Raw genomic sequence first — 27,004 nt, 5'->3', positions numbered from 1 at the left:
TTTTTTATTGACCTGCCAGCTTTGTGATGAACCCATTACCACCCCAGTCTGATTCATGTGACTGATAGGTATTTTCTGAAGCTAAATTAGTGTACTATTATCTACTGCAACCATGAGATGTGGGTTGTAACTCATTCACCAGTTTCTTAGTGTTAAGAAAATCCTGAACTCCTACGTTGTAGCAGGACTTGGAAGTACTTCTCTTTAAAAGGGCAACATCTGCAATAGGTAAGCATCTGCTATTTGTATTGATTGTAACTGAGGTTTTCTGAGGGGAGGGAGGCTGGCTGCTATGAAGTTTAAAGCAGCGCTGCTGACAAGTTAGCGTGTCTTCTACACTGCCATCACCAGGATCACTTGACTGCTCCTTTCTTTGTAATTCTAAACTTCCCTCACCACCCTAGCTCCACAGCAATGCAGCACAACCACTGTTTGTTCCCCTAAAACAGTTAACCTGAGCCCAACTATTGTCAGCGGGTTTCGTTTCATGATTTTTTTTATTTTGGTCTAATTTAGACCATATGAACACAAATACATTTCATATCCTACTTTATACAAACTTACAAGCTTAAAATTAAACAATCATCATAAAACAATGCATCTGCATAAAATGAGAACCTAAAGTCTTGATGATGAACAAGGCCAGTTGTACATGCCAGTCAGTTGGCACACTTGCACCAAACCGGAGTGCTTCGGATATAGTTAGAACCGCGACACATTACTGTGGAGCCAAGTTGTAAAAAAAACTAATCTGCACCTTGTCAAATCAAACTTGTATTGAGGGCTGCACAATTGGGTAAGGCCCTAGACATGTAGAAGTGATTGGGTTTGAGTGTGCTACCACTGTTGGCATCTTTAAGGCTTTAACTGCCCAGTTTTTAAACTTGTTAGTCAAGGAAAATAGTTTTAGCCCTTTCTTTAGACAAATAGTTAAAAGTGAGTACTCTGAAAATAGCAACCCTCTCAAACTATGTGCGTCCTATATATATTTTTTTTTGGGGGGGGACCCATCATAAAGGATTTTGAGAAGCTAACTCCTGAATCTAGGTTCAGCACATATGATGTGAAGGATTCAAGCAATGATTGCCCATCTTTAAGGTATTTCTCACCTGGAAGTAAAGGGTTGAGACACTGATCCGCCATGCCCACAACAGGGCGGGAGCCAAATTAGATTGGAGAAAATGTTAGTCTGCCCAGGTTTTTCATTGCAGGTGAAGACTTCTCCTCCCAACCCTAGTATCTTAAAGGTTGAATCGAGCATAGAGATGGGCATAATAACTTGGCCCGTTTTTCTCCCCTATAAGGTCGAGTCTAGACAACATGTGCTGTCTGCAAGACTTGAATCTCTTCTGTGGACTTTTGGCGCACCCTTCGATTTGCCATTGGTTTCCTGTGGCATTCTGAAATGCACGTTTTTAGGACTCGCCTAGCGTTGCAGCACGAATGCCATGCTATCACTCTGCGAGCCATGCAGTGTACACTAGAGCAGGGGAAGCTTCATTTAAGCTCCGCCCACTCTCCGCCCATCTTTTGGATTGGCTTAGATCGTAAATGCTGGCTTCTGATTGGTTTTTGGCTTGTTATTCCCTCCTCCTGATGGCCATGTTTTGATTTGTATCCTTCCCTGGCTATTGGCCCCTTTACTCCAACACAATTTTCTGCCTTGTGTCCCCCCCGCCCCCTCCCGCAGTTCATGACTTCTCGCTCCCCCCACACCACCCCACTCCCACTCGTGCCTTTTTAAACACCCATTTCTAATGCAATACGTCTCGCGTAAATGCAAGTCGTCTTGCGTTGCAAATGCTTATTTTCAAAGTAGTTTGCATCGTCCGGCCACACTGAGTAGAGAGCTGACACATGTAGAGTGTCTGTGCAGAAGCATGCACAGTCAGACGTCGGCTCTCATTGGCCCGGCCGCTCTCTGGTAATCCCACGCTCTCTCGCCCGTTGCCCAGTATCCCTCCGAGCCTCCTTTGCACCACCTGCCCACCACGGCAGCTGCAGGGCCGGACCATGACCATGGAGCAGAATGTGCTGCAGCAGACCTTGCAGAAGGTGAGTCCCGCCTGCACCGGAGATCAAGCAGCTGGCACGATCCCCGACGTGTGCCCTGCCCCGAAGCCCTGCATTCCAACCAACATCCAGCCCCTAAACCTTCCCTGACTGTCACGGGGTCCTGCAACAGTGAGTGACCTGTCCTGCAGGAATAGGCACCTCCTGAAGTGGGGAAGCTCCTTCATGGTGGCGCTATCACGCCCCCACAGTAGGTGGAGTCCACCCACACACCCTTCCAGCGTGTCTATACCTGGAGCAGCCCCCTCCCTACCTTTGTAGCAGTAGCGACTCCCAGCTGTCTTGCACCTCAGGATTCCCCACTCACGCCCATAAAAACAGGCTCACTCCTTCCTCCGCCAGCAGTTTCCATTTTACACAATCTCCTTATGCCCATTCGGGTAGTTTTCTAGTACAAGCACCCTTCGCCAAGCACATATAACAACCACATTGTGGCAGAGTTATCTAACCCCTTTACAGGTCATCTTGCAAAGGTTGTTTGGCCAGTTGCTGCAAAGTGCATTTTTTGCACAGTTTTTTTCTGCTCAGCACGTTCTTGACCAGTCTCAGAGCAAGGCCCTGGTTTCAGAAGCGCTGCCCAGGGCCCTCGCATGAACCCTGGTACACAATGGTCTGCACTGCATACTTAGTGCTTGACGGGTCAGTTCGTATATCTGTCAGCTTCGGAGAGCCCGGGTCTTTGAAGATTGTTGTGAACCCCCAGACATTGGCATGCATGTCTGGCATTCTAAAAGGGGCGTGTCCGAGTGTTCTGAAAAATGTTAGCCAGAGTCGAATTAGAGGGCTACGGATTTGACAGGTTTGTATTTGTTTTGTCCAGCTACATTAGACAGTAAACCTTCTTTTTGGGACACTTTTCAAGCTCTGATTTGTGCTACCTGTTTTTTCTTCTTACTCAAATACTGGCAATGTCGCTATCTTTTCGTGTAGTTTATTCATTTATATTTGCTAGTAAAGCCGAACGTGAAATTGAAACGTGATTACAATTTTTTTTACTGCATGATGTTTGGCATTAGGTGGCTCCACTCATCTTTAGGACGTTCATGAGAAAAACGTGTCCAAAATTAGTGACAGTTGTGCTGAAAGGCTGCATGCCAGCTTTTCCAGTGTTTGAAAACATACTCCAACATCTATTTGCACGCCATATGGTTGATTGCCCTCTCTGGTTGACAGATGACAACTGTTGTTTTTATGGCTTTAAAGTTAGCTAACTTCCTTGATCACAATAGTACACCCATAAAAGCTTCCAGAGAGCCAATGCCCTTGTTCACATATAATTTACCAGTAGATTGACATTCTACGGCATAAACTTTACAAGTAAATATTAGCATTTTTGAACATCAAGTGATTTCGTAAACAAAGGACTTTCATTAACTTTCAAAAAGGCAAGCCATCGGGCAGTTAATGTTTGAAGTCGATTTCTGAAGTCATGGAGATCTACTTTATATGCAGAATAGGACATTTGTGATCAAAGCAATAATAATAATAAAATGCTTAGGAATTTGGGGTAAATTGCTCCTTTGAATCTTCATACTTAACTGTGGCATTTGTTTCCTTCCTGGCCTTTATGGGAAGTTAAGAATATGAAAGTACCATACACTTTTTTTATTTTTATTTATTTTTGTTTGACTACTTAATCTTCTATACCATTAGCAAATAAGCTTGCTTTCAGGTTTGGCTAATGTAATCTGCCCACGAACATGGTTATATTGTGTGTCTTAACCTCGTTAAATGCTGTATGCAATTTGTGGTCCAAGGGAAATAATCTGCTTATGTGATCTCAGCAGGATGAGTCGTGGTTACAGAGGTCCCCGTGGTCACAATCAATCGAGCCCTTCTGATGATTCAACCCTTTCATGATCAATATGGTTTGTACAGTTGAGCTGGGTAATTGTAATTTAGATGAATGAAGTACTATGTTTTTGTTAATTCCCCTTGAACATTTTAAACACATTGGTCAAGGGTATCTTTTCCCTTACCTGAGTTCTTTCTTACTGCAAGACTGCATGTAGAATTAGCAAGTAAAGTGTCTGGAAGTTCCTAAGATTTGTTTCACAATTTTCCTTTTACTGTTACCAACGGCCAAGGAGGTAGCAATTAGAAATATTTGTTACTGTATGTTTGGGCCCCCTTTTAGAGACTGCAGTATTGCCACAAGTGATTCTGGTGATTCCAGGTCCCGTGAGAGGGGGGAGAATGACTAGAGAGCCCGGGACTCCATTTCCCGACTGCCTAAGCGGCGCGTACGCCGACGACGACACTGCAAACGCACCAGGAGCGTTTACAATGATGAGAGGGCTCCCGCAGAGTGGGACGCGCCCGTCAGCGGCTGGAGGAGGCTGGGCTGGGCCACCCCCTTTGTCCCACTGAAGAAGCAAGCGCAGTAAGGACCCTGGAAAGGTGATTAACCATTTTACTTATACTCATTGTGCCTCTCCTAATCCTCATCTTATGAGAAATATAGGCAAAATGAAGTTAGCACAAACTGTGAAGAAATAGAGTACAAATAACATGCCTATTACAAAATATTTAAAAACTGAGGTGGGTATGATAGACAGTGAGATTGTCCTCATGGAAGATAAATTTGCCGCTACCAAAACCGCATTAGATGCAGCCCTCAAGGAGGTGATAATAGAGACCCACAATGATTCTACATCCACGCGGGGCATAGGGAACAAGTCGACATCAGTATCTCCAGTTATAGAGGCGGAGTCGCTAGTGGGAAAAGATTCTAACATGGTGATAGTCCCGAACTTAGACAATCCATACATTTTGACATCTACTTTGGAGATTTCAGTGCTATCCAACGATACAGACTTAATCTCACCGCCAGCAAAAAAAGCAAAACAATCATCGACATTGAAGAATGGCCCTGAAGAAAGTAAGGTGGCAAGGCCAAAAATAAAGCAAAAGGCAAAAAAAGTGGGTAAATTATGAGGGCCCACAAAAGGAGAAACTAATGCAATAGACAACACCCAAGGAATATTACATTTGGAAACCCTATTTAAACAAGCATTTGCAATGCAATAGGTCTCGCATGAGTGAACGTGTGAGCTATTGGCTTTGCTAATGATAATGCAATAGCTCAAACGTTCAGTAATGCAAAAGCGCTTGCATTGCAAGTGGGTTTTTTCTATATATTTATGTTTTAAGCAATTGCGGCACCAGCGCTTATCGCTTAAAAAAGACTTAGGGGTGTGTTAACAGAACCCTAGCAAAGAAGAGCAAATAAAACCGGAAAACAGTGCTGTGCAAAATAGATGTTAGGATACCAAACATCCTAAACTTGGGGCTGGCTATTGGCTGTTATTACACTAAAAGCCACTGTAGACATCGTACAACCACGACTGCAACTTTCTGCCTCACTCTTTCCTGACCCGTTGCCTGTTGTTTTGGGACAACAGCTGACACATTTATATAGAGTATTTTCAGTTTTTTGTAAAGCGCTAAATGTCTTTTTCAAGTCCCTCAAAGTGGTGGATCATTGATGCCGCGTTCGCTGGTGGCAGTGGGAATGTTAAACGTGTTTAGCAGCTTTCATCTGAATTTTGCGATTGCGTTCCTTTTTTAGCACAATCTCAATTTTAACCAGCACACTCTTTTCTAATGATTAGAAGCACACTTAATCATTAGTCACCTTTGTTAAACGCCTCAAGTTTGCACAGTGAACTCATTATTCCCTGGAGAACAACTCAGGACGATCTAAGATGCACACTTCATAGTGCGGTGGTATTAATTGCATCGCTTGCAAGCGGGTGATGCACATAGTCATAATGAATGAAATAAAATATGTATAACTCCGTGAGCTTATGTGAAAGACTAAACAGTCTGAAAAAAAGAGAGGGAGTAACAGAGTGAGAGAGAGAGTGATTGATTACAATATAAAGGAGAATAAGAGAACGTATTTACCCGCCTTTGTTTTTGCCCGAAATCTGCGTGTACCAAACAAACTCTTCCCTCTGAGCCTCCCACTGCCTCGCTGATAAATCAAAGTGCCGACGCTATGCGCTTAAGAAGGACCTCGAGTGCTGCAGGTTTGGAGGTGTCGGTTCCTTAAAACACTGTGACTGGATCCCTGGACAGCGCAATCACTGGCCTGCGCACGCCCAGATGAGTAACTGACCTGGCCCATGGGAAGACTGGCAGCCGCTGACCTGTGGACATTAGAGGGTGCCTGCTGGGCAGGCCCCTGGTGAGGGTGGACGGTCCTGTTGTGGGCGTACTCCATCTGAGTACGAGGGTGAGAGGGGAAACTGTCCTGATGTGATCGTCGGCACAGTACACAAAGTGCAAGGGTTGGCTCACTTGAGTCCCGTTCTGTCCGGTCACTGAGGCTGCTGACCAATGAGGAAGTGCTGCTGGACTGCCTGAGCCATCCTCTCCGCCTGCGGTGTGTGTCGCCCAGAGTTGTCAGGCGGATGATCAAAGGAGGTCCCTGCGTGGGAGACCCCCAGCCCAATGGCCATTTCTGTAGCAGTCTTGGGGCTTACAAAATTAAAGTAAAAGTGCGCATCGTGCGCTGAAAATAAAACAAGCTTGTGACTCTTTGCGGACGTTACGAGAGACAGAAAAAGAATGGCTTTAATAAACAAGAAAGAATGAGTGGTGTGCGGCAAAGCCGCAAAAGAGAAAGCATTTGTAACCTGACACAAGACATATGGCAGGCTGCGCGCGCTGCTGACTTTGGAGCTGGAGAACAGGGTTCGAGCCTCGGCGTGTGCTGCATTATTTAATTATTTAAAAATAAACAGCGATCTTGGAGGGGAGGGTGGGGAGAGATAAATTAAAAAAATAATACACATGGAGGGGGAGACAGATACAATTAAAAAAAAACACGGTTGAGAGCGACAAATGTAGCATCTGAAACCAAATACAACAAACGGTGCGAGAAGGTGGCTCAACAAGAACGCTGCTGTTTTTGGAGCAGGAAAACAGGGTTCGATCCTCAGCATGGGCTGCGTCATTTAAGTGTGATTTTAATATGAATAAATTGAAAGGCGCACGGCCTCCGTATCCACCTCCTTGCTTAGGGAGTGGGAGGGGTCATGGCGACTGGCTGTGTAACAAGAGTAGGCGGCTGGAGCAGCCGAGCCTGCGCGGCTCACTGTACAGGCTGGAAGACCTCAGCATACTGAGAACAACAAGGAGCGAGGGGCGCGAACCCGGCGCCATGGAAAAAAAAAAAAGTAGTGCCTACATTTAAAGATGCCTCCCTGCAGCGCAATTTAACAGTAGTTGATCGATGCTGCTTCCGCCAGAAACGGAAGAAAACGGAAATGACGTGACGGACCACCAGCCAACAAAGAGCACGTTAAGAAGAGCAATGACCGATTTCACCAATGGTAAGTGAGGAAGTAAAGAGAAATGCAATGGGTGGAGTTTAACTAGCAATGCTGATTACTTAATGCCTCGTAGAGGCAGCGCATGCGCTGCCCTATGCGAGACCTAAAAATTGCATTCTAAAATAGACAACATCGAACGGCACTTGTTGACTGAGATAAAACTGGTTCAAAAAGATGTGAGTTCCATAAAAGATCTGGTCAAGGGCCTACTTTCTTCAAAAAACAAGTGTAACACAACTGTGAGCAGTAACTCACAGGTGAAGTGAACAGAAGCTTATGGCACCCCAATAACTGTTGGTCCAACAGAACAAATCGTGGCTCATACTAAACAGCTTGTAACAGACTGTATTAACTCTCGACCCACCCAGGAACAAAGGCATGATAAAGAACCTAAAGCCCCACATACAGGAATGGGTTTGTAAGAAACCAACTATATGAGAGGAACTAGACAACGTGTTAATATACCAGATGAGACATTATATCTTCCTCCCGAGGCAACACCATATGTCATTATTCTTAAAAACGTACACACTTTGGAAGATAAAAATCATGAATCATATGACTCACTAAAAAACCAAGTGACACATTGGATTACTGCAAAAACGAATGTTGGTATTAATGTTCTGCAACGTAACATAATAATGTTGAGGAGGGTGAATTAGGTGGGTAACTCTAGAAAAGAGTGTTTGGGAGACTGCATAGAAGTGAATTTTCGCAGCAGGGAGCTGGTAGGGGATTTAATGGAGATTTTATTGAAGAGCCCGACATTACTAAACTATACCATGAATGATCATATGACTGCTGCCCCATTAGGTTTGTTTTACAGACCAAGATCTAGAAACCTAAACCCCCATAACATGTATAAAGAAGAGCCAATTGTCCCAATTCAAAATAGATACGACCCAATTAGAGGCTGTAATGAGATAGATTGACTTAGTGAGGACGTAAGCAGCCCTTCTAAAAGAAAAATTGATTATATTACAACTGTTGATAATCAGGAGGGCCCTTCCCACGTACAAATTATTGGGGAGGACTAATGTGAGCTAGTAGATAAAACCGGGTATATTATAACCATTAACTCCCCTAAGGACCAGGACGAAGATGTAGTAAGCTTACAAACTCATGAGTCCCCTAATATTATGTCATGGAATGTGGCAAGAATTAAAAATAAGATAAATGACCAAGAATGGCAAAAACTGTTAGAGGGATGTGTAGTGGATATGATCCAGGAGACCTGGACCACTGGGTCGTTCTCTATTAATGGCTTCCAGTCTATTTGCACAAATGCAAGACCACCTAGAATGGGGAGACCAAAAGGTGGATTAGCAACTTTAATCGCTCTCACATCACCTTTGATTTTAAAGAAAGTTAATAATAAGTCACAGTATTACCAATTGATCCATCTATATTTAGAGGGGAAGCAGTCTATTGTTTTGATTACATTTTATAACACTATCTTTGATGGTACTAGATTTAGAATCATTAGGGCATGATTTGGATCACTTTTTAATGGATCTTGGGGGGAATACCTACTGATATGGGCGGGTGATTTCAATATTAAAACGTGTGATATTGCATCAGGTGAGCAATGTGGTTCATATAACTGTTTTGGGGAATGTTCTCACCATTTTCCGCACAACACTTATGGGGAAGCAATTAATAATCTTACCCATAAGTATTATCTAGCGACTTTGGAACTAGAAAACTCAGATGGAGAAACACCTATTTACACTAATGTAGGGGTGAGATCAGCCTCACGTATTGACCACTTTATTGTGTCAGCTAAATGTAGGGGTTTGATAGAAAAATGTGTAATCCGCCCAAGCCTGTTTAGTGACCACCACTCACTAATCCTTACTTCAAGGCTTAGTCTAAAGCAGCAATCTAGGGGCAAAGTATCAGAAACAGACAAAAAGATCAAGGGAGCTAATGGAGCAACCATTAAATGGTCTGAGGTAAATTCTATAATTTTCATGGAAAATTTGAGAGAAAAAAACAAAAAGATATTGACATCTGTATGGATAGCTCCCTAATACATCAGTCAACTATAATTGCTTTTAGCAATATCATGGAAGAAATCAACAGTCCAAAGGAAAAAAATCAAACCATGAAAATAATCCCAGGTGGTTTAACTGGGAATGCTCTAGGTTGAATAGGGAACTGAAAATAGCACTAAAGGTAAAACCAAGAGATGGTGAAAAAATTAGCACCCTGAGAAAAGAATACAAAAACACCTTGAATGGAAGAAAAAATGAAATTCGTGAGGAAGCTTGGGAGAATTTAGTGCAGGCTACAGAGACAAGAAATGCAACATTATTTTGGAGGATAATTGATCACCCCTACTTTATAGAAAATTCATCAGAAAAAAACGAGAATGTGGTTCCTCCTGAAGAATGGATCACACACTTTGAGTGTATTTTTAACTCAAACGCTGTTGTAGTCCCTAATACAAATAATAATAATTTCAGATTAGTTGACCCAGTGAAAACATTGGTACATACGCCGGAGGAAATAAAATTTGCCCTACAAAAATTTGTAATGGAAAAGCAGCTGGCCCGGATGGATTTAAATGTAACATTGTTTTTTGGGTCCCCATCCTAGTAAATGTCTTTAACGCTGTTCTATGGGGGTATTGCCAGCCTCCTGGGTGGAAAGTATTATTGTCCCTATAATTAAAAAAGGGGACAGAGGGAAGGAAAACTGTTACCGTCCTATATCCCTTCTTGACTCCACCTCCAAATTGATGGGGAGAATCATGTTGGGATGATTAGAACAATGGGTCGCTGAGAATAACATCCTCTCAGACGCACAATATTGGTTTAGAAGGTGTATAACAACAGTGGAACAGTGTTTAAATCTGGAGCTACTGATAGGAAAGTATACCTTACCCAAAGATGGAGTGTTACATCTTTGCTTTGTAGATATCACATGTGCGTTTGATCTTGTTAATCATGCTAAATTGTGGGAAACCCTGAACGAGCTAGGAGCTCCCATAGACATATGACATATTTTTCCCAGATCTATGCCTTATTAACATGAAGAGTACGGTTTGGGAAGACGGGGTAATGCACTCAAGATTTTAGGGTCACAAGGGGAATACGCCAGGGATGCGTATTGGCGCCTCTCCTATTTTCCTTATATGTTAATAATGTTGACCCCTTCTTACAAAAACATAACGCATATGCCTCTAAAGTTGGAACACGTATAACCCCAGTACTACTCTACGCAAATGATGCGGTGTTGTTGTCCAGGACAGCAAATGGATTACAACAACTAATAGAAAAATATGCTAAGCACATGTCTCCAGTTAAATCTTAGTAGAACTTTTGTCATGACATGTGTGAGCAACAAGTCGAAGGATACATCGCGTCATGTGGGAGGAGTAGGGATACGTAGAGTTCCAACTTTTAGTTAATTGGCTTTACTTTTTAATAGAAAAGGTACCTGGGATACACACATTAAATCCTGTGAATTAAAATTCCTAAAAATCGTTGAGAGCATTTTTAGATTCCCACGAAGCTAGGACATAAGCCCATTAGGGAAACTCTTACTTTATATAGAGGTAAATGTGGGACAGGAACCTGCTATGGGGCAGCTATATGGGGGAGGACACACTCAGTGCCCTTACAAAGCAAAGAAAATACATTTTTAAAGAGAGTGTTGGCAGTTCCACACTCTACAGCTAATTATATAGTGCAGAAAGCGCTGTCTATACCATATATAAGTGACTTTATTAATATAGCGGGGCTTGCTTTTTGAAGAGGAATATGGGCGAAAGATGAAACTAAGCTAACTAAGGAATTAATAAGGGATTGCTTGTCCTTGGCCCGTGGTATTAAAATTCCATGGATAGAGTATATCCTTAATTTGCTAGCGTATTGTAAGATAGATTTTGATAAAGCGAATCCTGAGCTTATTCAGGATGTTAGCAAAATTGATTTAAAGCTGAGATATACCACCACAAAGGAACATGATAGAATGGAAACTATAAGTCGAAAACAAAGCGTTGTTAAAAACTGCGAAATCCCTTCTGTGTTGGGTGCACAAACATATCTTTTCCTGACAGGTAATACCCAACACAGATTTTATTTAACAAGGCTTAGACTCGGTACATTGCATTACATAGTAGCGTTTCCAAGCATGGAAAAGTGGTCCTATATATTTCCAAACTGCCCGTGTGATGGAAAAACACCACAGACTACCTTGCACTTTTTATTGTTCTGTAGTTTTTATACTGAGATCAGGAAAAAAAATGTAAACCGTTATTTCTGACCAATAGAATATACCAGTATAAAAGTGCCTTTCACTTTCTATGTAAATTGGAAAATGTAAAAACAGCGTATTTTGTAATTTCCTTCATACAAAGGGCAATTAAGGTTAGAAAACATTTGTCTCTTTTAGATGCCTTAGCATATGAGGACTTCAGTGACTGAATGTAATCAAATAAATCAAAATGTATTTTATGCACTCTTTTTGCACATGTGGAATTTTAGGAATGTTTACTTTGTACTCTTAATAAGATAATAGTAAGATATGAATTATTGGTATTTTTAACTTTGTAAATATTTGAAATTGCTATTTTTAAATGTATTAGTGTATTTATTGAAAGCTTTTATGGCTGTAAAACGAATAAAGCTGATTTTACTTGACTTAACTTGTATGTTTGGGCAGAAGTTTGCACCATGGATTGACACTACTTATGTTGACAGATGTGAAGATTGGTGCAGCAGGGGTGGTCCTCTGAATATGTATGTCCTTATGTCCTTCGGCAATATAAGCTTTGTTTATTAGGGCTTGTATTTCCTTTAGGCGGATCCTCCTCTTATGGCGCCACAAAACCTATTTCTAGAGGACACATCTGCAAGTTTTGATAATAAAAACATACACCTGTAGTTTTATACTTACAGGCTGCACCTGGAGCTGTTGGGTGTTTTAAATTTTTGCTTTGACTCTGTAAAAACCCTTCATCCTGGCCTTCCTAGCTCTGGGTATGTTGTTCGCTAAATGACCGATAGCCATCTTTGTAAGTAACTAATATATATCTATCCAGTAATTTATACCTTCCACTTTCAGAGCATCTCCTGAAAATCTTGATTTTAAGTGAATATTTTTTTTCACAAACTACCCCTTCTTAAGTTTTTTCTTGTACCAACTTATTCACATTCCTTTGCATAAATGATTCAGTGTTTCATTTTGAAACCATTTTTATCTGTTCTTAGCCATGATTGCTGCTCGTTTTTTGTTCTATCTCAAACATATTTTTTAGTTGTTTTTGGACTGACTTCAAAATAACCTGACTATAGGCTTTGGCTGGTCTATACACGGTGGATCAAAGTTTAGTGTGTTTTAGACTGTTTATATGCACACATTCAACAAGTTAACATGTAATTGGTATTATGTTAATATCTCAATGACCAAATAAGAATAACCAGTATTATAAGTTGTTATATCATAGCTCTTGGTTGTACTTGGATACATAGATCATCACTGAACAAGAGCCATATTCATATGGTTATGGGACTTTGGTTCATGACATAGTGCTCTGTTGTACCACTAGACTACTCTGATTTAATGTGCCAGAGGTGCTTGCCAAATACAAGAATGAGTGGCGCACCAGACACCTTGCTCGTTGTGTTAAAAGAGTGTGTGTGTATACATATTCCATCGCTTGCTAGACCTAAGTGCATACTCCAGATGGGCCTGGTGCAACTGCGGTCAGTAGCCACCATGTGATATGCATAAAAAAACGTGCATCCAAGAAAGCCAGCATGCATTCCCGTGATCCTGCATAATTTATTTACAATATCACAGTAAATGCATTTCAGCGATCGGCGTGCCTCACACCAAAAAAACACTCGTTCAGATGTGAACTAATGGAAACTGAAGAAATCCTATCAGTGGCAAAGGCCAGGCCCTCCACAAAACTCGCTGCTTGCTGCATGTATTCTTTTGCCGTGCACAATTGAGAGATGCTGCTGGCAGCCAACCTCCCAGTCCCAAATTGACCATGCAGTTTGCAAGTAATTACCAATTTTAGGAGCTCTACTTCTGTGCAGATGTGTCAAATGGTGCCAAACATATTGGCATATGAAAGCTTTTTTGACCGCTCCCCCATTATTCATTGTATTCACATTCGCATTCAAACTGCAATCCTTGATCTGGCCATAACCTGACATGGCAACAGAAAACGAGACCTGTAAATTCCTGTCCCCCGTTGTGCAGTTTTGACCAAGGGTGCCAAAGTAGTTAGCAGAATATTTGTTTTGTCCCCGCTCTTTAACCATGCCCCACTTTACGTGCCCCAGTCTGCGCTGTATTCCTCCTGTGACTTGGTTCTGTATTACTGCACCCCTGGAAATGTGCGGTGTTGGGGACTAGCGCAAACAGGAAGACATGCCTCAGGTACTCTGGTTGGCTAGTAAATGTTTGTCATACTTAGTGTGCTGTGGGTGCATCTTACCCCTGGGCCCCGGTGCCATTGCACATGCTGCACTGATCATACCAATGCCCCTGAATTTTACACAACTTAAACTGTGACAGGCCCTCTGCCACCTTGAACGATGTCTGCCAAACAGTTGTGCCTTTTGCAAGGTATAGGTGTCCGGCGTAGCGGGCGCTGCAGGCCGGCGATCACATGTCGGTGTTAAAATGTAGGACTAGATGGCTGAAAGAGTTGTATCAGCCTAAAGGCAGAGCGATAATGTGCCTATTAGTGTCAAAGCTTCCATGTTAAAGAACAGTAGATGTTTCAGCACCCAGGATAATGTGCAGTATGGCTAAATACTTATAAGGTCCCAAAGGCGAGAACGATTGCATTGCAAATGCTTGTTTTATTGGTCTTTCACATGTAGTTGCCCCTACATGGCTCATTCCCTCCCGTTGCAACTTCACTTTGCTCTGCTGGTCGGATATCGCCACGTGTCCCAGATGGCTGGCTGACCCCAGGTCAGAAGCACTTTAAATATGCCTGTTGCTGCACTCGCTTACTGTTGCTTAAGGATGCGTGCACGCACTTTGAGTACTCATTGTTTTCTAAAACATGCACATGCTTATCCCAAAGCATTCTGTTGCTAAAGAAGTGAGGGTGTGTATCTTCGGCAAGCTTGTGTACACTTTAGAAAAATAACCAAATGTTTTTAAAGCACGTGCACTCGCTTCCCGAAGAGTTTTAAAAAAGATTGCTTTTATAATGTGCATGTGTATTTTCTTTTTTTAAATGCATTGTGCTTGTTTTGCACTGGAAGGGCTGTGTTCTGTTCATTGGATACATCTCAGTCTACATTGCCACTGCAGCACGGACGCAGCATGACTAAAGACTTAAATGGACCCCAAGGTGAGACCGATTGCATTGCAAATGCTTGTTAAATCTTAGGTGCTGCTAACAGCCAGTAGGGCTCAGTAGGAGAGAGTTGGAAACTCAACATCCTTCTGCAAGACCTTTTGAGAGCGTAGTGCTGTTTACACCAGAATATACCTATGAGCTACTGCAGGATCTGGAACTATCCAAATAAACTAATGTCACAGTTGGAGAAGGAGAGCCACAGCTGGAATGGGAGCTTCTCTTCAGACAACTGGACAGGCGAGGCGACTAACCTTTTGCTTGAGCATTTCGCCTCGCTCTCAGGTGTTTGGGACGAGGGTCTCAACGAATCTCTTAAAATCCACAGTAATGAAAACAGAAAAACGAAATAATTTCTATTCAAAGGGAAATTGTCCTAATGGACCCATACTTGGCCCATACTTAGGACGCTAATAGGTGTCTGACACCTCCAATCAGGAGCATGTAAGGGAACTTATCGTCTTTATGTAGTTTTATCTCACTGGACGGAGAACCCAATGCCCCAGGATCTCTACATTGATGTGTGTTGAGATGCCCCTGCTCACCTGTGCTCCGAGCTGCTTTGACGAGCCCCTGGCTGAAGAGGTTCTTCAGTCTGGGATCCATGCGGAAGTTCTTGGCTCCTCCTGTAATGGAGATCACCAGGTTGGGCACCTCGAGCTTCCACTTGTCAGTCATCATTTCATACAGAACTCCGGGAGGGGTGCAGTCGGAGGCGCGCACGTACTATGGACAAAAAGCATCAGAAGGAAAAATGTCAGAGATCAAAAAGAGTCCACCACACATGGAGACTATTGATGTAAATGAAGACGCTGAAGAGGTCGTAAGTAGGAAATGTCTTTATTCAGTCATTCGCTCTCTGTAACAGCCGAGGCAAGACAACATTCTAAGGCAAACTCCTTGCGGAACGTTCTAAGGGAGGGGAAGGCAGGAATGTACCAAGAGGGAGAGAGAGGAAAGGGGAGGAAGATTACAACACATCTCCCTGCGGCCAAATAAAACAGGTGAAACCCATACATGCTTGACAATTGTCCATTTGAAAAGGCATGGGCAAAGGAGACCTGGAAAGGATTTACAAATGAAAACCATACACACTGAACACATATGTAATGGGGACCTGGAAAAATGTAGTTGTGGACCGTGCTAGTCAGTGTCAACTTTTACAATGTTATCCCTGTGAGAAGTTGGCCTGATGTATGATGTCACTAGTTCTAGTGTACACCTTATATCAGTCCAAACAACCCTTATGGTGATTGGTTGTAAAGTCAACCTTATAGACCAGCTATCCTAGTGGTAGCATGGACAAGAGCAGTCTTAGGCTAAACTCTGAATGGCATGTGAAGCCAGCTGTGATACCATATATAATCCCTTGAATACCAAATGAAAGGACACCACAACAGATATATATATAAAATAAAGTGTATTTATTCTAGTCAAACCCTCAGCACTCTTTAGGAGATTCGAGGTAAGTACAACACAGTCTTATTCAAGCATACATTAAGTCACACAGGTAAGTAATACAGTTAGGCCCTAGGGGCCACGCAAACCATATACTAAAGAAGTGGTATAAGGACCACTGTCACGGAAATAGAATAGGCCTAGGCCTAGGGAATCGCTGGGGCTACACTACACTACCAACAGTTAGGAAGTGGGAGGCCCACGGGATTCAGGTGCAGAGTGGAAACACTCACGCGTAATGCGTATAATCGATAGAAATAGTACAGTTCTGAAATAAGCAGTTTTAGGACACTTCTGGTGTAGCTAGAAAGTCGAGACTCGGAAACTAGACCCTAGGATAGTCACTACCCTTGTGAGCACCGAAGTACCCAAGTTACCTAGACCACGGGCTGCGGGTGCATAGGTGTGAACTTGCGTCGGGTTTCGTCGTGGACTTCTATGGATGCCTGAAGGAAAGTTGCTGACAGGCAGTCAGTGCAGAGTGTCCGGTGGATCCCAAGGCCGGGATCAAGAAGGAAGGGTACCTGCAAGCAGAAGGGACAGAGTCAAGGTCCCTAGCCAGTGACCACGTGGAACCAGGAAGGAACCAGGCGATGTCGTGAAGATTGCAGGGGAAGGGTGAAGCTTGTCGCAGCAGCCACGGGTACCAGTAGACGTCGAGGACGACCAGGACCAGGAGGCGAGCTGTCCCACGAAGGCTCTTGCTGTCGGCGGCGTCAAAGTCGAACTAGGACTCACCAAACCTTGGCAAGCGGAACCCACGAAGAACGGAGGACTTGCTTCTGGTGCAGACCAGGAAGGTCTGGGGTGCTTCTCTTTTGCAAAGAAGCGGGAGCCAGTCTGGAGGAGCCAAACCAGCAGTGAAGATTTAAAGGTGTGTCGTCGCAAAGGCAGCTAGCCAACGGGCAAGCAACCGGACAGACGCGGCAAGCAGGAAAATGCAGAAGGGCCCCACGCAGGACTCGTGGAGTGTGGGGGGCTGATCTTCGGTGCAGATGGTGCTTGGGGTTGGGGCTCACTGGAACGCTCACTGCGACACCCATTGCACACCCCTTCGATGCAGAAAGCTGCATAAAAGGGCACAATATTTACAATGTGGCGTTAAGCTGCACCAAGTGGCTTAGCGCGGCATTGCAAATATGGAGCAGGGCATAGCGCCACCGGGGCATCTGTAAAAGTGATTCTTCCCTGTTGCAATGCCCATGTAGATATGCCACACAGTGACTAGACCCATTGGAATTCCACAACGATATTTTAATGCATCGCCTACAAGACAAATTGGACATCCCAGAACTGGCCCTTGCATGTGCATATTCATCTGTGCAAGGCTAAAGCTGCACACAACAAATAAACGGGTCTCATTCTCAAAGATCAAGCCACTTGTCTGGAAATTTCACGGCATATTTATAACACTTTGTTTTTAAATCTTTATTTATCATTCGTAACGTTACAGAAATTCAAAGCAATAGTGCTTACTGTCAAGCCATAATGTCTATGGAGTATGCAAAGATACATCATGATTAAAGGTACATATCAAAAAACACTGTCATAATTATTACATAGGCAGGTCAACCTACCCACATTCCCTGGCCTTTCCAGTACTATCAATTGACTATGCAGATGTGCAGCAGCCCCTTCAAGTCCACAACAGGAACATTGCATGAAGAAATGAATCAAAAGCATGTAATAGCTAAACGGATAACTAGTGTCTAGTGTTATACATTTATCCCACACCAGTTGGCACAAGCCTTTGCTCCAGTTGCGAATCAGATGCCAAATGAGTAGATGCCACATAATTCCTAAGTGTGCCCCAAATGTCCTTAGGGCTTGAGGTGGAAGGTAGCGTGGTAGCATATGTCTCGCTGTTTGTGTTGCAATAAGCTAGACTCTTTAACCAGTTGTGCAAGGTGGGAACCCTTTCCACCCCACCCCCCCACCCCCCAGTTAATAGCGCTCTCCCTTTTGGCTAACAGGAAGCTGATAGCAGCGAATCTCCTAACTCCTTAAGGGAAATTCACTACATACCCCAGGAGCACTACCTCAGGCAGCGGAGAGAGAGTTAAGTCAAGCATGAGTGCCAATGTTCTATGTATCGCAATCCAGTAAGGCTGTAGTTTGGGACACGTCCAAGTTAAGTGTGCAAAATCAGCATGTGGAACCCTATATTTCACGCAGCAATGTGATCTAGGCGGGTCAATTCTGTGGGAGTGCTCTGGTGTAACGTATTATCTACGCAAAAACGTCAAATGCAATAGGTTATGCCGACTATTCAATGAGATGCCTTTAGTGACTTCACAGCACTTTTCCCATTGAACATCCAAAATGGGGTGTCCCAAATCTGTCTCCCAGGTGTACTGAGGAACTTCGATTTTCGATCACGATCGAATCGACCCGCCATTTTGTGGCCCGCCGCCATTTTGTGTTGCCATCACTCAGGCAGCACGGCGAACAAAGTCTATTCTGCTTTTTCTGTAGCCCGGTGTCGAAATACGCCCTCGGCCTTTATTTGCAAAGCTGGTGTTAGAACTAGCCGAGTACACTAATCCCTGTCTGGCTTTTCTAATCCACTTCTCAACTATCTGTTGGCTCACACTATTCTTTCCTGACTTTATCTTATCGACTGGCCTTCACTGTCTCCTGCTAGCATTCTCTCGTTTCACAACTGTCCTCCAGCACACATAAACGTATCTCGCCACCTGCAAGTTAGTTATGAATCTGTTAATGTATTAACTTGAGGGTGGGGTGACATAAACAGTTAGAGGAGAGGTCTCTTCGAGTCATCTGATATTTCTGTTTTCAAACCTTTCCTATTGGTTCCGCCTTGTTTTCCAACTTTCCTTATTGGCTCTTTCTTGTATGCTCTGGGAGTGTATTTTGTTAATAATTGTATCATTGTATAGTATTTAACATGATGTGCAGTCTCCTGAGAACCTACTTTGTGTACTTCTAGGATAACTGTACTAGCTGCAGCTAAATAAATCCAATCTTCTAACGTCGACAGAGTGTCCCGTGTCTCTGTATAGCGAAGCAGGTGAACTCCGGAGACTTTGGGCGTACCCTGCGCCGCCAGGCCCAAAAGGTTCTGGTTCTTCAACTGGCGCCCACGTAGGGCGGCTTCAGTGGTACCGGTTCTGCTCGAAGGTCGTGAGGAACCCCGCAAGAAAATTCCGGAGGGTTCGCGAGCCACACTAAGCGACCCCTGTATGTCGAAAGTGGTCCGAAGGTCTTTTTCAGCGCGGTTACTCCTTCCTGACGGCTACTGACGACCGCTGCCCTGACTGCCGCCCTGATTTGGCCCTTCCTTTGATGATGTATGGTAAGGCGAGACGATAGACGGGCCTCTGTTGGTGGAAGAAGACGTCCTTAGTTAAGTATTTTCGTGGGTCGCGCCCACAATTTCTGTTCTTTGATTAATTTCCTTGGGTCCTTAGATTTAACCTTTGCAAAAGTTAAAGCCGAGGGTAAGTGCATTTGTGCTGCGTAAACTGAGTTTTACTCCCTTGAAGTTTGTGAACAGACAGGAAAAATCTTGAGATGCCTTGTCTGACTAAGTTTGGAAGAATTTGTTGTCTTGGTTGTAATAGGGATTCCCGACTCGAGGACTCTTGTCCGATTCCTTCGGTTGGAACTCCCACATATGAGCTCTATTAATAATATGGTATCGGCCCCATTGCCTTTAATGAGACATGAACTCGATACACAAAGAAAGATGGTGTTCTCAAATGGCCAGAAAATGGTAGTTTTGATCCTGATGTGCTAGATAATTTGGAAGCAGTTTTGTTCAAAAGAAAAGCCCGGCCGGCAATGATTGACTCTGTCCGCCTTTGGCGTAAGGAAGCCAAACAGAAAGAAATTAAACAAGCTAAACGAAATAGGAAAGCACAGAGTATGACAATTATGCAGGCTGCCCAACAGTTCAAAAATGATGAAGTTGATAATGCGGCAGAAATTTCAGAAAGACAACATCGTATGGCGATAGATAAATGCTATCCAGTGTTGCCTGTTTCTCCTTCTGATAATAAGAAAGATATAGAAGAAGATCCTCTAATGTCCCATTTATTTAGGTTGCCTCCGCCCTATGCGCAAAGTGCCAATATACCTCAGCCGTTACAGCCTGTTCAGCCACCAGTGGTACTTCCGCCTGTTCCGGCTCCTCCGCATTTGCCTCCTCCAGTATTACCGCCCTTGCCGGTTTTACCGACAGTCTCAACTTCTTTGCCCTCATCTCCTGATCCTAGATCTCCTTTGCCTTCTGCTCCTCCTGCAGTTATCCATTCTTCTCCTGTTAGTTCCCCTAATACTCTGTCTCCAATTCTTATGTCTAATTCTCCGTCTGTGCGTAAGCGTCTTACAGACTCTGTCACTAGTATTCTATCTCCTTTCTTTGGAGCTTTAAATATGTCTCCGGCTTTTGCTCGAAGACAATCTCGTAGTCAGTTCCCAGATTTTGAGGAACGAGAAAAGTTAGACTCTCTGGCACGAAAATGGATCAAGAAGGGTCCACAATACAGTGTGCTTGATATTATGCCTACCTTTTTGCAATGGAATACGCCTACACAAAGATATGCTTTCAATGTAATGTGCGACATTCTCATTAAGGAATGGGAAGATGTGAGTTCAAGTCCGGTCTCACAAGATCTGTTAAATGTTCAGACTGATTTTGAAAAAGGACTTATTGTGGGTTCTAAAGTTGAGGAAGCTGTAAGGACACTTATCTCTTATAGATCCTTATTGTTTTCTCAGATTCTCCTTTATTCCGATCCGTCAATTAAACTGACGTCGAAAAATTATCCTATGAGAGAGGTTCCTCCAGTATGGAAGGAAGAGGTTCCAGCTGCAGGTGCTAATGCAGCTATTCCTGCTCATTTCCAACGCATATGGGTACATGTCCCTTGGAAGAGATCTGAAGTTTTGGCCCTTAAGCAGACTCTACCAGATCCTCGTAAGAACCCTGCAGGTTACTACAAAGAGCTATCACAGACAGTTGATGCTTGTATTATGAACCTGGCAGATATTGATATGCTAATGGGTAATGTAGTCCCACAGACAATATGGGCTAAGATTCGTAGAGAGGATCACGCGCAGGAACTAGGTGTTACTTGGGATGTTATAACTGATACAGATAGAGACCAAGTGGGTGGCGCAAAGTCTGACGCTCTGATCTCGGAACTCCCTGGCAGAATCATTACGTTAATGAAAACTATGATGCCGGCACTGAGAGTTAATTGGGATAAACTAGCAGCATGCAAACAAAAGAAAGATGAAAGTGTCTCTGACTTCTTTACTCGTTTCGAGGAGACGTTTATCGACCACAGTGGTCAAGATATGGCTACAGAGGGTGGACAGCGACTATTCGTGGACAAATTCGTATTTAATTTGCTTCCCGAGCTGTCATACAAATTGAAAGATTCAGAAACTTCATGGGCTGTTTCTTCTTCTGCTCAGATATTGGCTACTGCGCAATATTATGAGAATAGGGACAAAGAAGAAAAAGAAAAGCAAGAGAAAAAGACGAAAGATTTAAAAACGAAGGTTCTCTTGCAACAAGCCTATCCGCCACGTTATGCTCAGCCTCAAATTCAGCAGCCCCCGCAGTTTCAGAGGTTGTATCAAAAACCTGAGCCATACAATCCGCGACCTTTGTTAGGTCCTAATCAATGTGCCTATTGTAGAGAGGAAGGTCATTTTAAGAATAGTTGTCCGATTTTATTGCAGCGCAATGGAGCGTTATCTGCTCCACGAGGTCGTGCTGGCCTCCAGTCAGCATACAGAGGTAGAGGTCGGGGTGTGTTGACTCAAGAACAGCATGCTCTTCCTTCTCCCAATTCTGTGAATCACTTTGATCAACAAACTGTGAGATCCACACAGTATTACAATGAAGACCATTATGTTGATGGTGAGAATGAGAGTCTTCATGCTAACTAGGACAGCCATGGACAAAGTAAGGGAGTTGTGCCAATCCCAGTAGATCAAAGTGGACCTTATGTTAAAGTCACTACAATGGGTGTTTCAGAGCCATTTCTTCTGGATACTGGAGCAATGAGAAGTTCTATCATTCATTCTAAACTCCCTGGGGCACCTTTGTCTGGCTTAACAAATGTTTCCGTAGGATTTTCTGGCGCCCCTGTTCGCAATCCAGTTTCTTGCCCTTTGCCTATTTCGGTTGGTCCTTATGATTTGGAAGCTCTACAATATATTGTCTCCTTCTGGCGTACATCTTACTCTAGGACAGAAATTGGTCTCCCCGATGTATTTGTCTAAAGATCAGTTTCCACCTGAATTACTTTCTCTTCCAACAGCACTTTGGGCCACGGGTCCGAACGATGTGGGTTGTCTTGAGATTCCACCTTATGTTGTTACTCTCAAGCCCAATGTTGAACTACCACGCATCCCACAATATTAAATTTCAGCAGAAGGTGAGAAAGCGCTTTTGGGAATCATTCATGACTTGATTCGGAAGGGTGTGGTTGAAGAAACAAGAGGTAATAAATGCAATAGTCCTATTCTTCCTGTTCTTAAACGCACTGATCCTTCTCAGCCTCCTGTGTACCGTTTTGTAATTGATCTGCGAGAAGTAAACAAAATTGTGATTCCACAATTTCCTGTTGTTCCAGATATCACTGCTTTGTTGACAATGATACCTTCCACAGCGACTTGGTTCTCTGTTATCGATCTAAAGAATGCCTTCTTTAGTATTCCCATTGCAGAAGAGAGTAGGGACATTTTTGGCTTCTCTCTTGGAGGCCGAAGCTTCCGGTTTAAGCGCCCACCTCAGGGCTATTGTGAAAGTCCCTCTATTTACAGCCAAGCTTTAAAAAGTCATCTTGATACTTTCCACTTGCCGTCTGGTGCTGCTCTTATCCAATACATGGATGACTTATTAGTCGCCGCTGATTCAGAAGATATCTGCAAAGATGTCACTGTTGCTTTGTTGCGCCACTTGTTTACACTGAATCACAAGGTTTCACCTTCCAAACTACAATATGTTTGTCGAGAGGTTACCTACTTGGGTCGTCTCCTATCAAAGGAGGGACGGCGATTGACACCAGAACGAATTCAAGCGATTTCGCGAATGTCTGTACCATCCACACAAAGGGAAGTGCGTGCCTTTCTGGGTATCACTTCTTATTGTAGGCAGTGGATCCCTAACTTCTCTCTAATTGCCAAACCTTTGCTGGCACTCACTTTAAAAGATACGCCTCAGCCCCTTCCATGGACTGATGAGTGCCAAAAGAGTTTCACTGACTTGCGTACCGCTCTGTGTTCTGCTCCTATACTAGGCACTCCAGATTACACTAAGCCTTTTACGCTTTATGTGCATGAGAGAGAAGGTTGTTTATTGTCAGTTTTAGCGCAACAATTTGGAGACAAACAGCGGCCATGTGCTTATTTTTCGGCTACGTTGGATCCTGTAGCTAAAGCATTGCCCAGTTGTCTCAAAGCGACAGCAGTAGCAGCAATTTCTATTCGACAGTCTGCTAGAATAGTGTTGGATAACACTCTCATTGTCATGGTGCCGCATGCAGTGGATACTTTGCTAAACAGAATGAAAACACAGCATCTAACGAGCGCTCGTTTAACTGGATACGAGCTGACGCTGTTGGCTAGTCACATACACATCAAACGATGTAATACCCTAAACCAAGCTACTTTGTTGCCCCTTCCGAATGAGGAGAATGTTGAGGACCAGCATGATTGTTTCTTCCGTACTGAGGAAGGGACAAAAGGAAGAATTTACCTGAGAGACACACCGCTAGAGAATCCGGATGGCACCCTATGGGTAGATGGTTCTTGCTTTAAGATGCCTAATGGAGATATGGTTTCAGCCTATGCTGTAACTACTTTACATACTATTGTGGAAACTGCACGCATTAGACACAATTCAGCGCAAGCAGCAGAATTGATAGCATTAACGAGAGCTTGTGTATTATCGAAAGGGAAAAGAGTGAACGTATACACTGACAGCCAATACGCTTTTGGTGTAGCTTTCAATTTTGGGCGTCTCTGGAAGGAGAGGGGTTTTCTCACTTCACATGGCACCAAAATACAACATGGTCAATTAGTGACTGATCTCCTCGAATCACTTGCCTTACCCACCCAAATAGCGATAGTGAAATGTAGTGCACACAAAAAGATTACGGATGATGTTGGTCGAGGAAATGCGTATGCAGACGAAATAGCAAAGAAGACAGCAAGAGATTCAACGAGTCGAATGTATGTGGCAGGTCCCACGAATTGGGTCAGAGAGAGAGGAATGTGTGAGAATACAGTGGAAAGTATAAAAGCGATTCAGAAAGAGGCTTCATAGAGGGAGATGAGCAAGTGAAAAGAAAGTACAGGAATGTTAGATGAGATGGGTTGTTGGGTGGAACTATCTGAACACCAACGTTGGCTGTTACCAGATGCCTATGTTCTCCCAGTGGTTACTATGGCACATGGTCCAGCCCACTTAAGTTCAAAAGGCATTTGTAAACTTCTGGCTCCAGTGTGGCAGAATGAGGGTATCCCAAAATCTGCAGACAATGTAGTAAAGCACTGTATTGTTTGTTTAATGTACAACCCGGGAAAGGGAACCCCAACTCCAGCAGGTCACTTTGCTCCTCCGACATATCCATTTGAGGTGTTGCAAATCGATTACATTCATATGGAGCGATGCAACAACCTCAAATATGTTCTGGTGGTAGTATGCGCCTTTTCGAGATGGATAGAAGCATACCCTCTAAAAGATAACACAGCCCTATCCACAGCTTAAATCCTTCTAAAAGAATTCTTCCCCAGGTTTGGTCTGCCGCGCATTGTCTGGAGTGACAATGGGAGCGAATTTGTTGGCCAAGTCATGCAGAAAGTTTGTGCGGGTCTTGGTATCAAGCAAAAGTTCCACGCGGCAAATCACCCACAGTCAACGGGTTTGGTAGAATGCTACAACGGAACCTTGAAATTAAAGTTAGCAAAGGTTCAAGCAAGTACAGGACTCAATTGGCCTGATGCTTTGCCGTTGGCTCTGATATCCACCAGAACTGCCGTACACTCTAGTTTGGGAGTTAGCCCATACGAGGTGGTGTTTGGCCGTCCGGCTAACGTATGGGGAATCCCTCGCCCTAAGAAATTCTCAGACTTGCCATGTCCAATGTTGATTGATTATTTGCATGACCTTACGACTAAATTGCGTGTTCTCCCTCAACAGGTTCAGAGTGCTCTGCCGGAGGCTTCCACAGACCCAGGTCACTCCATCCGACCAGGTGACTGGGTATGCGTGAAGAATTATCAGAGGTCCAGCAATTTGGAACCCAGGTGGCGGGAGCCTCGAATGGTCCTCCTTACGACGAGAACAGCAGTTAAAGTCGAAGGAAAGAAAAATTGGATTCACGGTGTGCATTGTAAGAAAGTGCCTTTGCCTTTGCCTTACGATCAATGGGTACGCAGAGGTGTTGGTGACTGTGAAGGCGAAAGAGTTCCACGATTTGTACCCTTCAGCGATGCACACCTGAGTGGGACACTGTCTGAGAAACAGGACGACGACATTTTACAGGAAGCAATTCCATCGCATCATCGCTTGGATACGACTGAACCACGAACATTGTTCCAAGATCAGAATATTCCAGGGAAAGGTCGATATTACTTAAGACCTAGACCAAAGAATAATTAAGACTCTTTTCTCTCTTGTGTAGTTTTCTGTCCCAGTTGCAGGGTCACGGTAGGAGTCTAGGTCACGACCTGAGTAGTGGCAATAGGCCTGCAGGATCTTCAGTTTCATAGGACGGTAGTACATCGTGACTTGAGTGATTGAGGAAGATTGCCGTGAGCATCCATTAGTAAGATGGAAACTACACTAAGTAATAAAGAAAGAAGAGATGAAATGAAGAAAGCATCCTGTAAAATAATGTACAGTCGTTTTAGTATAACTTTATGTGTTATTATATTATTATGTATTATCTTGGCGATTATTAGTTGGATAATTTATGCTTTGCAGCCAAAAGATGCCTCCCTTTCTCCTTCTTTGCCTTCTTCTACTATCTCTCCACACCTCTTTCAAACTCTTCCTTCACATGAACTCGTCAGAAGAACTGCGTACTATAACAATTCCTTTATCCAGCTATTACATCAGCACCAATTAGTGGTTAATACGACTGATTGTTGGGTGTGTGGTCTTATGCCACATACCACAGAGAAAGGAATGCCATATCTAGTTCTTCCTTTTTCTTATGAGGGTTCTGCTTGGGCTTACTTTGTCATTTTCTCTAATGCTTATCAAAGCAAATTCAGACGATCTGTTAGTTCACAAATTAATTATCCGGATTTTAGTCATAGTTCTTTGATTAAAGGTATGGTAGTTATGGCTAAAATCATGGAGAATAGTAAAATCCCCATAGACGAAAGAAAAGCATACACTAATTGGAACGTCACCCAATATATGTCTAGTCTCAGTACTAAGGTTGGAAAAGGAAAGTCCTCACCGATTTGGACTGTACCACATCAGGGTAACTTCTGCTTACAGATAAATGATCGCCCTTCTGACAATACACAAAGGAATAACTGCTCCTACATGTACGTTTACTCCTCTCAAAACTCGCCTCCTCTAGTGCCGTCTCAAGGCACCTATTTTATCTGCTATAATAGAGCTTACACTTGGTTACCAACGGGTTTCTCTGGTACTTGTTATATAGCCTTTCTTCTTCCCCCTACTTACACCGCTTGCGCAAATCATCACCGAACCCGATACGGCAGAGGGATTATCGATTCAAAAGACACAGCAGGACAAGAGGGAGGGGATTTCCTTAAAGGTTTTCTTCCC

At 43.4% G+C, this 27,004-nt stretch overlaps 1 protein-coding gene and 1 non-coding gene across 2 annotated transcripts in view; one reads left to right on the top strand and one right to left on the bottom strand.

Moving 5' to 3' along the window:
* Positions 1-27,004, bottom strand: part of LOC146808497 (transient receptor potential cation channel subfamily M member 2-like) — a 1,333,691-nt gene that overhangs the window by 1,148,765 nt on the left and 157,922 nt on the right. The window contains exon 4 of the mRNA XM_085623962.1: positions 15,300-15,480. Coding sequence (XP_085480088.1) covers positions 15,300-15,480 — 181 coding nt within the window. The remainder of the gene's footprint in view (positions 1-15,299; positions 15,481-27,004) is intronic.
* Positions 17-84, top strand: LOC146808498 (small nucleolar RNA SNORD31). Its single transcript, XR_014968365.1, has one exon. It is a non-coding gene; the product is annotated as a small nucleolar RNA SNORD31 (small nucleolar RNA).

Source organism: Triturus cristatus, chromosome 8 (genome assembly GCF_964204655.1).
Source record: "Triturus cristatus chromosome 8, aTriCri1.1, whole genome shotgun sequence".
Lineage (NCBI taxonomy): Eukaryota > Metazoa > Chordata > Amphibia > Caudata > Salamandridae > Triturus > Triturus cristatus.
The sequence above is the reverse complement of the archived record's forward strand: the minus strand, read 5'-3'. Positions and strand labels throughout refer to the sequence as shown.